The sequence below is a fragment of the Siphateles boraxobius genome, unplaced genomic scaffold (genome assembly GCF_051911475.1).
Source record: "Siphateles boraxobius isolate OS27281-9 unplaced genomic scaffold, OSU_SipBor_1 22, whole genome shotgun sequence".
Classification (NCBI taxonomy): domain Eukaryota; kingdom Metazoa; phylum Chordata; class Actinopteri; order Cypriniformes; family Leuciscidae; genus Siphateles; species Siphateles boraxobius.
This window is the reverse complement of record NW_027508833.1, coordinates 11,893,519-11,908,701: the sequence shown is the minus strand read 5'-3', so window position 1 is coordinate 11,908,701 and position 15,183 is coordinate 11,893,519. Positions and strand designations below refer to the sequence as shown.

Here is a 15,183-nt window from a genome sequence, read left to right as displayed (position 1 = left end):
AATAATAACAATAATAAAACAAAGTGAGATTGATTTGCTTAAATATGTCATGCATTTAACTTCGATTACCACTGGTTGTGCATGATAAATGCTGCTTGTGAATTATGAAAAACAAAACAAAACAGCAAATATATAGAATGAATAAAGCCTATATACTTGAACCCAGAGCTTTTGGCGTTCTCCCCAAATTTATCTGGAAGTGATTTCAAACCACTCCTCTCACGGTAGTCCAAATTTCTATTCCCCCTTTCTCCCGCTGGAATACAATAAGATTAGGATATAATGAATCTTTTCAAATGGGGCTGCTCTTTTCAAGCTGCGCAGGTGTACAATAGGGGGGCAAATAGAGAAGTCTCACGCCTAGGTGTGAGCAGATTATTCAAATAGGGGCCGAGTGAAGCAGTAGGGATTGGAGGCTCGCCCGGGCGCACAGAGCTATATCACAGCGCTAAGAGCCAGCAGCAGGCGTCATTTCAACCAGAAACACACACACACACACACACACACCTATGCGCCAGCTCTTGACAGGAGGAGAGCACGACGACGACACGAGTGTATCCCGTGGTTGCACCTCTTTTGGCTGCCAAAGGACACACAATACCAGCATTTCTCGTGTGGGGAAGCGTTTTGAAAAGTAGAAGGAGTTTTTTCCAGGATGCTAGGTGCTGTCAAAATGGAGGGACACGAACACGCAGCAGACTGGAGCGCTTACTACGGAGAGCCCGAGGTGGGTAACTCACCTAAATAAATATATATGTATTTTTTTTTCTCCTCGTCGGAATCCGATCCGGTTTTATACAACTCAATATTAGCCCTGAGATAATATTAACTTTGAGATCAAATATTGACTTGAGGCGCCTCCAAATCCTCCCCCATCATCTCGACGCCCTGCACTATCCTAACAAAGTTGTGCTTGACATGCAATGCAAACTTTTCATTTCCAATTATGGATACCGACGAATACATGGGTCTTATAATTCAACTACATCGGGCGTCCAGAAGCGAAAATAACCACGGGCGTTTGACTTTTGAACAGATAAGCTACTATTATTGTTTTTTAATTTCTGAGCGGCGGTAATATCGACTCAACAACAGCGTTTTTCTGCAATAGCCTATGTTGGAAACCTAATAGTGACCAAAATAAATAAATAAATAAATAAATAAAAGTAAAAAATCCTCCCGAAAACAAACTTTCAATTTATCCTGACGAATGATTCTAAATATCTTGCAGTTTTATAGTTTTTAAAAACCCAACTAAACGAGATATTTAATAGGCTACAAACAGTTCTGATTTGGCTACGATTAAATAACATTTAGGGAACCTTGTTATTTTTAAGTTACTTTAATGTTTTTATTTTTATGTTAGCCAAGCCAAATGAGTTTTAAACTAACTTGAAGTTGCATTAATTAATCGCATTATCTGATTTATTTCGCAGTGTTACACATCGGTCAGCAACATGAACACTGGACTGGGAATGAACTCCATGAACACTTATATGACTATGTCCGGAATGAGTTCGACTGCAAACATGACAGCAGCAAACACCATGAACATGTCCTATGTCAACACGGGTATGAGTCCTTCAATGACAGGCATGTCCCCCGGTGCGGGAGCGATGGCCGGCATGGGTGCGGGTATGACGGGCATGAGTGCAGCCCTGAGCCCGACCATGAGCCCAATGGCAGCGCAAGCACCCTCCATGAACGCCTTAACCTCGTACAGCAACATGAACGCTATGAGCCCCATGTACGGCCAGTCGAACATAAACAGATCGAGGGACCCGAAGACCTACCGGAGGAGCTACACGCACGCCAAGCCACCCTACTCGTACATTTCCCTAATAACCATGGCCATCCAGCAGTCCCCCAGTAAGATGCTGACCCTCAGCGAGATCTACCAGTGGATAATGGACCTTTTCCCTTTTTACCGACAGAACCAGCAGCGCTGGCAGAACTCTATCCGCCACTCGCTGTCCTTCAACGACTGTTTCCTGAAAGTCCCACGCTCCCCGGATAAGCCAGGCAAAGGTTCGTTCTGGACCCTTCATCCCGACTCCGGGAACATGTTTGAAAACGGCTGCTATCTGAGAAGGCAAAAGCGCTTCAAGTGCGACGTTAAGAAACTTAGCAAGGAGCCGGGTCGGAAAACATCGGAGGGCGGATCGAACAGCAGCTCCGAGAGCTGCAACGGGAACGAGTCTCCTCATTCCAACTCATCTAGCAACGAGCACAAAAGATCCCTGTCTGACATGAAGTCGGGTCAGGGTCTGAGCCCGGAGCACACAGCCTCTCCGACCTCCCAGGCGCAGCATCTCCTGGCGCAACATCACTCTGTTTTGGCGCATGAAGGACACCTGAAGCCAGAACACCACTATTCCTTCAATCACCCCTTCTCCATCAACAACCTCATGTCCTCGGAGCAACAGCATCACAAAATGGACCTAAAGACATACGAGCAAGTGATGCATTACGGTTACGGCTCTCCGATGGCCGGCGCGTTATCCATGGGCACCATGGCCAGCAAAGCGGGCCTGGATTCGCCGGACACATCCTATTACCAAGGTGTGTACTCCAGGCCCATCCTGAACTCTTCCTAAACCCGCACGGACATTGTGACAATTTGTACATTTGTAAAATGGTTGTGTATATGTATTCTGATTTTTGACGTTTCCCGGTCATTTAGATGTTCATTAGTAATTATTTTGTAAAAGAAATGTTGAAAATGTGACGAACTCTTCGAGGCGGCTTTTGAAAATGGACCAAAATCACACCGAAGGACTGCGGACGGATTGGACTTCTTCAATCACTTGTGTAAACTTATTTATGGCTTGTAAATGTGTATTCTTGTAGTTGATGACAAGAACAGAATCTATATTAAAGTGTTATTTGGATTTTTTTTCCTCAATTCTGATTTTCTCTCTTTTGTGTTATTGTGCTGTCAACAACGACAATAATAATAATAAGCGTCATTTTTTCTCAACGACTTACCAATGTTTTTACACATATACGAACCACTACTTGTGAAGCTACACATTTATATCGAATCATGCCACAGATAAATTATATAGATCGAATTAATTTGATAGAAATGTTCTTGAATTTGTTTGCATTTCAACCCTGACCTAAATTAATATCAACAATAAAAACAGAAAAATAGATCATGAAATTAGTTAATTTTTTTGATAAATGAAATAAGCTGAAATGCATTTAATTAGCCTATATATATTTCGAAACATTCATCAATGCCCTAAATATTCAGAATTAAACTATTTACAAATTCTGCCTTTAAGTTATTGAAAGATGTGTTGCATTTTACGTAAAAAAGCGGTTCTAGCCTTTGAAATATATTTTCCCCCATCACGACAGTAGTGTTGTGTTCATAAAGCCATTTTAAAAATCATTTATGGATTCGCAAATTATTTGCATAGTATATATAAAAATGTGTAGGCCATATTATACTTATATTATATGTATAAATAAACAATGTGTACTGTATATTATAGCTATTGTAAATTTTATATGCCACATATATACGGAACCTCCCTTGTCTAATATATATATATATATATATATATATATATATATATATATATATATATATATGGATTTATATATAACGACAGACAAGGGAGGTTCCGTATATATATATATATATATATATATATATATAGGTAAAGATCTCTATCTCTCGTATAGTTTAATGGCGTTGAATGCAACAAATATAAGATGAGGATAATTCAACAAAATGAGGCAACAGACATAAATAAAACTGAAAATTTCAGAACAGAGAAACATCTCTCGTTTCTTTCCAACATATGAATAAGATGTGAGGCCTATTTGATGTAAACACTGGAAAAATACGCCCTATTAATTAATAACAGAAAAATAAATATTTGAGTGGAGGGGCATATATTAGACAGGCACAAATAAGGAAGCTGTGTTACAGGCTTTCCCCATTTATTAGTAAACTTGCATATCAATAAGTCACCTGTGTGAAACAGATGATCACACGAGTGTGCGCGCGGACAGAATTATCCCTCAACTTGAATAATGTCAAAGAAGGCCTGGTTTCGTTACCTCTGTGCTTTTAGTTCTCAGTCCATTCCATTGTATTTCAAACCCCCATGATCTGCGAATAAACACAAACTGGTAAACAATGAAAAGGGCGGTATTAATACATATAGGATGTGTACATGAGCAATCAAATCACACGAGTGTAAACTTTGAATAAGAACACGTCACTTCTAGGTAAATTTACACAGAAATTAAATTTCGGTGCCCCTCGTTTTAGACATAATGCTAGGCTGAATTTTTATAGCGCACTGATCGATATCTTGGTAAAATAATCATTTTTTTTAAACTAGCGGGGCAGTGAAATCTTTGCTTTGTTGCTAAAGTCAACAGTGACAGAGTTTGAGCTCAAATAAATGCCGTGAGGCTTCCCAGCCCTGTGCAGAAGGCATCGGGAGAGACTCCAGGACAGGTACGAACATTTTCATGATTAAATCCAGCTCGCTTCTGCTGCTGCTGAGACTTTCGATGCGTGCTGTGTGTTTCGCGTAATGGGTTTTTTTGCGCGCAACTTCGATTTCATGGCAATAGTGCTGGACGCTGAACAGACACAACTCAAGTGGTGATGTGAAGGGGCTCTTTCAGCAGACTGTCAGATGGCTATTTTAGCTGATTGATGCCAATGATACTGGAGAAGAAATGCATTGGTTTCGCCTTCCCAATAACTGATGCCCATCAAATGGAGTTCAGGTACATAGCAATGATGTTTTTCCTCCGGAAAAAATTGCTTTGTCGAGATGAACGCGCAGGCAATGCGACGAAATGATCAAATTATTTTACGCTTTTTTCTCATTTAACGAAAGAGAAAAGTTAGACATTCGATTATTTTGGCCGCAAAGACAAAAGACAAAACAAGTGTTAACATGAAAATCTACGGACAGAATTTTTGTTTTGTTTAAGACTGTTCATTTGGCTACTTTTTAAAGTCATTTACATAAAACGTAGATTTAAAACGTCTAATTTGATACAGAAAAGTAAGACCGATTACCTAACTACTAACTATAACTGCTAGTTGGTCAGACTAGTTCTTAAGACCATTAATATAGTGGTTATATGCAACTGGCCCCAGGTTTAATAAAAAAAAGAAAAGAAAAAAAGAAAAGAATGGTAGCTATACTCAAATGGTTTCTCTTGTGGTTCTGCACAATTCTAACAAAATAAGCATCATTATTAACAACAACGAAAATAATGATAATACTAATAATAAAAATAAAAATAAAAATAATAATAATTATTATTAGTAGTAGGCCTATTATTAGTATTTTTATACTAGTGATTATTTAAAACAGAAGGCCTGGAATGAAAAACTCCTATGCTTTTAGGGTATACTTTCAAGGATATACAATATAAAAGTGAGATCTAAATATAGCTATATTTCGATTACTAATACCTATATATGTTTTTTTATTTTTTTGCAAACATCGTGGACATTTTTAAAAAGCTATAAATTAAAAAGAATTCAAACAAACAAGCAAATGTCTGTTGTTAAAGCAGCGAGATCAGCTTTTCCCTAGTGTGTTTTCCCCTTCTCATTTAGGTAACCCTGTTTAATTGGAGTCGTCCAATTTGCACATCATACTGCAAATGAAAGCCAAAATGTAAACAACTGATCCTCAAAATTCTCATTAAGAGTATGAAGTTTCTCAAGGAGAGCAATGGGCATCATCACCTAAACTTTTAAGTGCGTCACAAACATACTTTATAATGCAGGCCTAATGGTTAACAAAAATTGTTAGTTATTGTACACTTAAATTAATGGAAATTATTTTTAAACTTATTTCCTTTATATTTCCTCATTTGAATGCACAATAACTCCTGATATTGTTACATAAACTATACATTTAGTGCTAGCTAATTTTGGAATGGAAACAAAAATAAAAATAGATAAAATGAAATAGTTAATTGGATGTGGTAGCATTTGAATCAGTAGGCCTACATCGGGTCATCTAATGGTTTTAGCCCGTGTTTTGCTCTATACTCAGTGCTGGAACACCCAAGTGGAGCTGGTCTCCAGGGAGATCTGCGGGACACCCATCTTACAAGCTGTAATGCCGCTTTAACACATTGCTGGGGAGGGACCGTTCACACTACCCGATTTAAGACCAAATACTCTTAATCCTGCTGCTGTCCCACACTATATTAATGCTCAACACAGACGCCTAATCTACGCCCTAAAGTTAGAAAGGCAGTTTCACTGCAATATGCCGAATAGGATTAGATTAGTCTTTGTAATAGTCTTTAAGGCATTTTAAACGCTGCGCAATGCGATTACATGTAAAACTAGTCAACCCCCCCCCCCCCCCCAAAAAAAAAGAAACAGATTATGAAAAAATAGTTATAATGCATATAAACAACAACAGTCATCACAACAATAATTAGACTAATAATATATCAAAGTAGGCTAATATTTCCATGAATAGGCTAATATTCCCCCCTCCCCAGAAATAACCATAATTTGTTTTCTTTTTTTATATATCATAAAATCTGGAGTACGCTTTTATATTATATTTACACTACTTATTATAATTTAATAAATAAAATGATATATTTAAAATATAAAATAATATAATCTGCGTAAAATGACAAGAATGAATAGACACGCCTCTGTCTCTTTAAGTCAATAACCTGATCAAATGTATAAGATTCATTCCACACAGTAAACAAAAAATCGAATTAATCTAGCGCTGTAATTCACATTTCATTGGCTGGAGTTATGCATATTTTCTCACATTTCATGAAGTGCATAAATACATTGTTGGAGATTACTTTATCAATATGATATGAACTAATTTATTTTCTAAATAAAACACTCATGAGCATTTATTGAGCAAATTACTATCATGCAGATTAGGTAATTAAAGGGATAAGTATGTGGCATTGTTTTGACATGAATCATCTCCAGATGTTTTTTTCTTTTTTTGTGTGTCACATTGCTTTTATTGTCATGTACATGCCCAACCCTTCAAACTCTGAATAGGAAAATTGTCTGTTATTCTTTAGCGTTAAAAGGCTGTATGATCTGTTGTTTAATGGCCTGCATGCTGTCAGGGTGTTGTGGTCGGAGAATTTGGCCGAATGCAGCGAAAATAGTGTGAGAAGAGAGTGAAGAGAGTGACGGGTCAGGCTTGTGTTCACACACATCCAACAGCTTGGTGTGAAATTCTTGCTGAGACAGGCCAAACCACATGTCCATTCAACAAACCCCTTCACCCGATTCACTGCTTAAACATAAGCATCTTTTAGGGATAAAATTACCTGGATAAATGGCAGAATCTGTTTTATTGCTAAAATAAGTAGGATATTAAATAAGAAATGACAGCGAGAGGCTCTTAGCTGTCTTATGTACATTAACATACATATGTACATGGTATGGATGCCATAGTTCACAGACTTGCCCGACGTTTCTTGCGGTCAAATGACAAAATCTAAGTCACTGGGAAGGACACTTGACTCATTAAATCTTAATGAAAGCAATAAACACAGACGCCAGCAATTCATTCAGACCTCCAAACCAATCTCCATTTCTCACCAAAGGCAAACAAGCCCAGATGCCCCGGCGTGATTCCCTGCATAACAAAAGCGAATCAGATTGTGTCCTGCATGTGTTCCCAGTGCTGAAATGGTAAAGGCGATAGGTTATTCTAAGATAGAGCTTGTCCAATTTATTGTACGTGAGAGTGGTATGTCACACAGGTGATTTCTGCATTTTTTTTTCAACATTGAGGAGCTTGTAGTTTAGAGGGTGATGGACATACTCATTCAACATTCATGAGAATCTTTTCCCTCAAGCATTCATGGGAAACGCACACAAAAAATCTGGATTTATGAGATTTGTGGTGATGCCTCCTTATGTTTATTACAGCGTCTGCAATGTGATACTTGATAAAGATGGCAGTTTATAAAGCTCCTTTATTTTACTTCTGCATTTAAATCATTTGTCTGATAAGCCACTTAACAAGAGCAGACATGAGCAAACGTGATGGGAAAGCTGATGTTCTTTCATTTGATCAAATATCTCTGGATGTTGTTCTCGGCCACGGGCAAATTTAACCTGCTAGTAAATACATACGCAACAACTCCACAGTGTCCCCAGAGACTCTATAGCAACAGCTCTTGAAGTAAACCCCCCCAACCCAGGCCTGAATAATTCACCAACCCTTTCTCAAACTAAAGGCAATCTTCAATTTAATCCAGTATAAATGCATTTATCACAAAGAGATTAATGTCTGGGTGTTGGCTGTTAAAGAGCCTCTGGTAGGTTAGAACAGATTACTCTCAGATGCTACACAGTAGTGGTCCCCTGACACACAATGTTTAACCCCACTCCTCACTCTGACAGCCACATAGCAGACAGTTTAATTCAATTTCCTGTCAGATCAAGAGCTTCCTGCTTTGTTGTGGCTGATTTATTATCGGCGAGCATGTCTTTGTTTTCCGATTTACAGAAGCAACGACAATAGCATCAATTAGTGAGAACGTTAACAAGGCCCCTTAGCCACATTTAAAGCTATAATAACCATCTGAAGTGTATGTTTTAACAGCAATACAATTGTGAATTGATGATTCCCATGAATCAGTAGTTGTGAAGCATGTACTTTGAAAAAGTCCATAAAAAAACTATTTCCATGAAATAGAGTGCATTATTGCTCATCCACTTTTTCAGGGGTGTTGGTTTCAATTAATTTTTTTTCCAATAGGGATTTTTTAAATTCTTCTTTAAAATGTTATTAGCACTGAACAGAGCCACAACCTTTTTATTTGAATCACAACATACTTTTATTTGAAGCAAAACAATATTTGAAAATAACACAAAAAGACAAAATTACAAGACTCTGTTCTTCATGTCTTTTCCGAGGGAAATAACTACAATCCTTCGCAAACATTGCGAATGACAATAGAATTTAAAATGATGGTGAAATACTATATTAATTTAACGCTGTTTATTACAGAGCCTCTAAAGGGACATTGTGGTGGAAAAAAATAAGAGATTGGAGGAAAAATAATAAGTTAATGCTTTTGCATTGTCTCACAAATGTTTTTTTTCCATCCGCCGAGAAACTTTGCATTCACTGCAAAACCTTTTGAGCTATTTGCGAGCGAACACAAGTTTCTCAGCGGAATGCAAAACATTTGCGAGAGAATAAATATAATATGTTTTTATAACAAAAACAAAAACAAATAAGTTTTCCTCCATCAACTTTTTTTCCACCAGCATGTCCCTTTAGGGCCCCTTTAAGCTTAAAATGTAAATGCTCTAGAAGAATATATATATATATATATATATATATATATATATATATATATATATATATAATTAAGTATTTTGAGAGCATAGGAAGGCAATTCCATCATTCCCGTTGCTTCATGGGAATGCGTTCCCTGCAGAGCTCTTTTGGTGTTATTTGCTCGTGCAACTCTCTGATTGGTGGAATTTTCTGTGCAGCATCTTGGGTAATGTAGTTTTACCACAAATTTCACAGTCGAACAATTGTTAAAAATGAGTTGAAATAATGCAAACAGATGGCTTTAACATAAGCATATAACATTGATAAACAACCTCTGAGCGCAATTCAGAAAACTGTAGCTTTTAAATTTTACAAGGCTTTGTTTGGTAGGCTATCACTAGCAACAACCGTTACCATAACTGTGAATTAGGAAGTTTAAAAGGCTCAACCCATCATTGAGGTCATTCCTCCCATAGACCGTTCTACAACCAATGCAAACCTATACCGATGCAAATCATCCACAGAGACATTTTTACATGCAAAACAAAGCATTGTTGGTGGATGCCTTGCAATTATGCCACATTCAAAGCAAATCAGATGATGGATATGAGCAAGAAGACATATATGAGAGGCCTTTCATACGATAGGCTGAGGCTCATATTGCCTTTACAATGCAAATGCTATAGAAAAAGGGGAAAATGGGAATAGGGAAGATTCATTATTTAGCATTTGCAGTGCCCATTGATGGTAACGGACAAGAACAATAGAGTTTACAATTAATTTCAGATGTTAAATGGTGCTTGACGAAACAGCTATGTCCTTTGTGACATTTAGAAATTGTTGTTTGGCTTGGAAAAATGTTGCATGCTACTCAAAACAGTCAGAAAATTTTCACTTTGCAAAGGAAAAGGGTGGAAAAAGTTTGACCCGTAATAAAACAGACAAAAATGTCAATCGAACAGTTCTGTCAGTGTAATATCCAACAGTATAAATATGCTCTTTTTTGACTTGGAAAATGCTCAGAAATTACTTTTCACCACATCAGACTAACATTGACCATACATGCAAGTTGATTTAATCTAGATCCTGAGGCATCTGCGGCATGTTTCTAAAATATAAAAGCCGACAACCGAGGAGCTCACGACCGAAGTCGAGGGCGTAATTGTTAAGAGACATCTTACTGAACAGTTGGCGGTAAACGTAGTCAGCCCCCTCCTCGGCTTAAAGCAATTAATTCAGGCACCCTGACATCAACTCTCCAATCCTCTGACAGCTTGGAGCCCAAATCAAAATGCTAGTTCTCCTGGGAACAGCAGAAGATAGCCGGCTCTTTTCTGGACTGTTTGCTCACTGGGCCTGAGAGCAATCTTCCTTGCCGAATGAAATGCAAGGACACAAACAATGTGCCGGCGAGAGAATGGAAGACGGGGAATGAACAGTTTGGACTATTTGCTTAGCAGAAGGGCAGTCACAATAGCTGGCCCATAGCTTTCCCATGCATCAAGCCTCTTAGTCTTAGGGCTCCTTTGTTGCTGGGTTTCGTTCAGATAAGAGTCCAGCTGCCCCATGTGTTTAACTCTCATTGTATGTTGTACTGTATGGTCATTTAGATACTTTAGCGTCGCTTTTCACAATTTCAGGAACAAACACGCTCATGCTACATGTTGTGCATATATCTGGGCTTCACCTTTGCATGGGCAGGGGACGGTTGAGGCTAAAAGGGGGTCAAGATTGAGATTTGAGGACAATGTAATCAATTGTGAGGACAATCTTGTCAAGTATAAGGGTTCTGATCACATACCCCATGTGCTAATGATACACTAGCTCTCTGATCTACAATTTGTTTCACAAATGAGTGGTAGCAAAAGAAAACAATATGAAATTTGATCAGAAAGTAAAAAAGAACGAGGGATGACAATGCAATGGCTACTCCTAAAGAGAAAGCCTATATGTTTCTTTGTTGCGATTGCACACTGCAAAAAGTAGTTACACGGTTAAAAATGTATTAGCAAATCTTGAAATTAAGATAAATGCTCTAGAAGAATTGTTCATTGTTAGTTCATGTTAACTAACATTATTGTAAAGTGTTACCCACATAACTATTACAATTAAGCTCCATTTCTGTCTGATTTAACCCTTAAAAAGAAACCTAGTCAGTTTCTTACAGTCATAAATTTAGGCATAATTTTTAGGTTAACTAACCACATATTTTTTACACTGCAGTATGTACCTCACACACAACAGCCTTTAGTCAGTTTAAATTAATGTTGATCTCTGATAAGTTTTTTTTTATTTCAGGACCAAATCAGAAAAAGAACATGGACATCGTAGGCAGCAAGATAACTGAATCTAAGAAGAGTCAGTTTTATTCTCATATTTTACTCATAGACTAATCTAATGCATTTGCGATTTAAGAGATGGGATCTCAAGTTGACAAATTTCACTGCTCGGTCAGAAGGATGTTGGAAACCAAAAAGAGTTAGTGACTTTAAAAAGAAAGAGTACAAAGATTTGTTTGTGTTGTGTGTTTTTCTTTTTCTTTTTCATATGCAAGCATGTAAGTCCAAGCATGTAAGTGCAAGTATGTACGCATGCACATTTGTGCAAGTGTATATGAACAGGTCGTGTGTGGGATGGTGCAGTCTTACGCTTCACTGATAGTAAAGTAAAGCTCTGTTCATGGCTTTTCAGCACTTCTTTAAGTTGCCACCACTGTGTAATTTATGGGTGCTGAGAATCGCTTTGTTGAAACATGACGCAGATCCCCACTGCACAGAAATAGCTGAGAACAACTGACTCATATAAGATGAAACACACAAAATCTGGGTGATTAGCAAGTACCGGAACATGCCAAGGATACGGCTATGGGAACACACACGAATAAAAACACACCCTGGTGAAGGGCTGTTGCGTATACCGGAGTGAAGCGCAACAGTGATACAGTATTTTTTTCATGCATTAACTGAGAGTCCATGAGCTGTGAAAGGTGTGAGTAATACGTTTATTTAGGTATTATGCTATGAAAAATGAAGAATAAAATAGGGCTAGGTATGTCCCAATACAAGAGTATAAAATTAATAAAATTATTTCTGTTAAATTCTGCAAATTTTCCACGAATGAATTAATTGATATGGTGAAGGATTTACGTATTAAATTGCATTTGTGAGGCTTTTACATGTAAAGAAAAATCAATGTTATAAATATATTATAAATAAATTACATCTTAAATGGAAGTCCATTGTTTGCTATATATATATATATATATATATATATATATATAGAGAGAGAGAGAGAGAGAGAGAGAGAGACACTAAAGTAAACTAGGTAAAAAGGAGACCACTAGTTATTCTCTTAATGTAACACTTTAAAAAAAAAGTTTTGCATTTGGCTTTTAAAACTATACCCACTTCTCCTTGCACTTATATACATATTTCCAATAATTTTTTAAATTAAATTTCATTATTTTGAGAAATGCTACATTTGAACAACTCAGTAAAAAAAAAAAAGATAAACAAAAAGCCCAAACATTGAATCTGTTTCTCTTCAAAGGTTCCTTTCGCTCTCACTCACAGGTCTGGTCTAAAAGAGAACCGCAGAGATAAGACACGACCACACAATGTCCCCTCAGTACGTCTCATTGACCGGCCCATGGCACCGGCCAGGTATGCCAGCAATGTTTAACCAGCTATCCATCTTCTACCTGCTGCCGGTAAACAGGCACCTTTGTTTAAAGCTCACTACAGTTAGGACCTGCTCTGACTCAACAAATGAACTATTTATTTCCCCATTGGCCCGGGCTCAGGAAATATGCCACTTTATAATCCGCTTTTTATTTCTTTGACAGAAGCAGTGTGGTAATGCATGAGTGTGTGTGGGTGGGAGTTTCATCAGGGGCACATCGTCTGGTCAACTAGTGATTTCCGTGGTGAACTCCTGTTCCAGGCTCTTATCATTAGAGTCCAGGGTGAACAAACAAACAATGTGTGGTGTAAATCTGGCGGGATGTCTGAACATTGTGGGTTGAGTCATGTTTCTTAAAGTTAAATTGTATTTAACACAACCTGTATTTTTACAGGTTTGCCATTTCATTAGATTGCCCATATTGCAATATCAAATAATGAATAAACGGTATTTCATTCTACTAGTAGCAATTCATTCTACTATAACTAGAATAAGACAATGCAAAGGTAACTCACAGATACAAAATTTAACCTCAGACCTACATTTATATAGCGAAGATATTTGCTGACTTAGTTTTTCAGCCTCTTCCTAACATTTTTTGATCAATATATGACTTTGTTGTTAGGAATGATTAACTACAGACATACTACAACTGAAGCCTTACTGATAAAGTGCTCATTAAATATTTCTGCATAGCTGTACCTATAAACCCCATTTCTACACTCCTAAACTAACGTTTATTATTTCTATGCTTCCATGAAGAACCTTAAACATCAATGAAACCTTTCCAATGCACAAAAAGGTTCTTTAGATTATTAAAAAGTTCTTTACACTAAGACAAAATGGTTCTTTTAAGAACTGTTCACTTATTTTCACTTATCAATTATTTATTTTCTCAATACATTGCCATAAAAAAAAGAAAAGAAAAAAAAAAGACTTCTTTTTTGGAGCCTTTATTTTTGTTGGTGTCTTTGGAACAACCCAACAACAAGTTGAAGTAGAAATGAAATCAGAGTAATCTTAGTATTTTTTTCTTCAGTACAGGATTTTGTTTCAGTCAACGTAATTCTTTAAAGTTGAATGTTAGCACAAATCACTTTTAATCACTTATTATTACTTCCAAGTTCTCAGTCTCCATGTCAAACAAGACCCTGATGGTTGCTGTTATATATATATATTTTTTTTCAATGTGTGCAATCATTTTACGCTGTAATCATGTTGAGTGTGTTTTTCTTTTTAGAACCAATCAGCAGCCGTCTTCACCGTCATGCCATGCCTCTTCATTATATGGCAACTGCTGGTTCAACCCGTTCCATCAACCACGGTCACCTGCAGCTATACCCATAGTCACGTCTGACCTGGATGCATGAGCAAGATAACATTCACATCTGCAACGTCAAGAGAGAGGGGCACAAGGAAGCCTGACGTTAATGATTAACAGCGCTAAAAGCCCCTGCTTTTGTATTCCCATGGTGCCGGGGCTATCTGCAGATCATGTGACCTGCACCGAGAAGATTGGGGAGTGAGTGCAAAAGCAAACACAGGTGTTTGGGCTGGAGCTGGTCGTTGCTGTTAGGGACAACTGCAAACACAGGCTGCCATGCCTGGAGACATGGGCGCCCGTCCACACCAACAGGACAACCAACCGGAGTCACTGACTCAACACTGACGGTCTCTGCCTGAATGTTCACTTCACAATTAAGGCTCTAAATTGGCATATTAAAGTATGCTGTTTTATTACAGTTTGACCTAAGGAGCTATGGATTCTTAATTAAGCATCATAAATAGGCATAAACATAAATGGAAAAATACAATGCTTTTATAAAATAGATGTTCAGCCATCTAAAGCCATACATTAATACATTAATAGATTACCCCCCCCCCCCATCACCCCACCCCCCTCATACACACACAAAAAAATCATTTTAATTTTGTCATTCACACATGAGTACATATACCAGTAGCTCTAAAAACCTATATTAATAAATGGACTCAAGATCATGTAGGCTTATGTGTGATTTGTTTTGCCATTGACATGGCTGCTAACATAGGCTACTGTAAAAATGATGCAGAAAAATATGGAACAAATTGACTAAGCCTCGTATGAGGTCACCACTGATAATGTCATCGTTTTGAAATCCATATAGAATCAAGTGGAAATTCCCTTGTTTACAAGAGATAAATTAATCTAAAAAGTCAACTCGTA

The 15,183-nt window shown here is 37.5% G+C and overlaps 1 protein-coding gene and 1 long non-coding RNA gene across 2 annotated transcripts; both read left to right on the top strand.

Moving 5' to 3' along the window:
- The first annotated feature begins 464 nt into the window (after nucleotides 1-464).
- foxa2 (forkhead box A2) lies at nucleotides 465-2,905 on the top strand. The gene is made up of 2 exons (XM_077238622.1): nucleotides 465-727; nucleotides 1,437-2,905. Exons 1-2 carry the CDS (start codon nucleotides 656-658, stop codon nucleotides 2,595-2,597), a joined length of 1,233 nt encoding a protein of 410 aa, XP_077094737.1. The 5' UTR covers nucleotides 465-655; the 3' UTR covers nucleotides 2,598-2,905.
- Nucleotides 2,906-4,321: 1,416 nt separating this feature from the next.
- Nucleotides 4,322-14,978, top strand: LOC143746666 (uncharacterized). The gene is made up of 2 exons (XR_013206595.1): nucleotides 4,322-4,761; nucleotides 14,218-14,978. It is a non-coding gene; the product is annotated as an uncharacterized LOC143746666 (long non-coding RNA).
- The last annotated feature ends 205 nt before the right edge of the window (nucleotides 14,979-15,183 follow it).

Bases quoted from the DNA above. Each gene is read 5' to 3' on its own strand.
- foxa2 (XM_077238622.1), top strand. From the start codon at position 656: ATGCTAGGTGCTGTCAAAATGGAGGGACACGAACACGCAGCAGACTGG. The intron at 728-1,436 runs GTGGGTAACTCA...TTTATTTCGCAG, and splicing joins CTTACTACGGAGAGCCCGAG to TGTTACACATCGGTCAGCAA.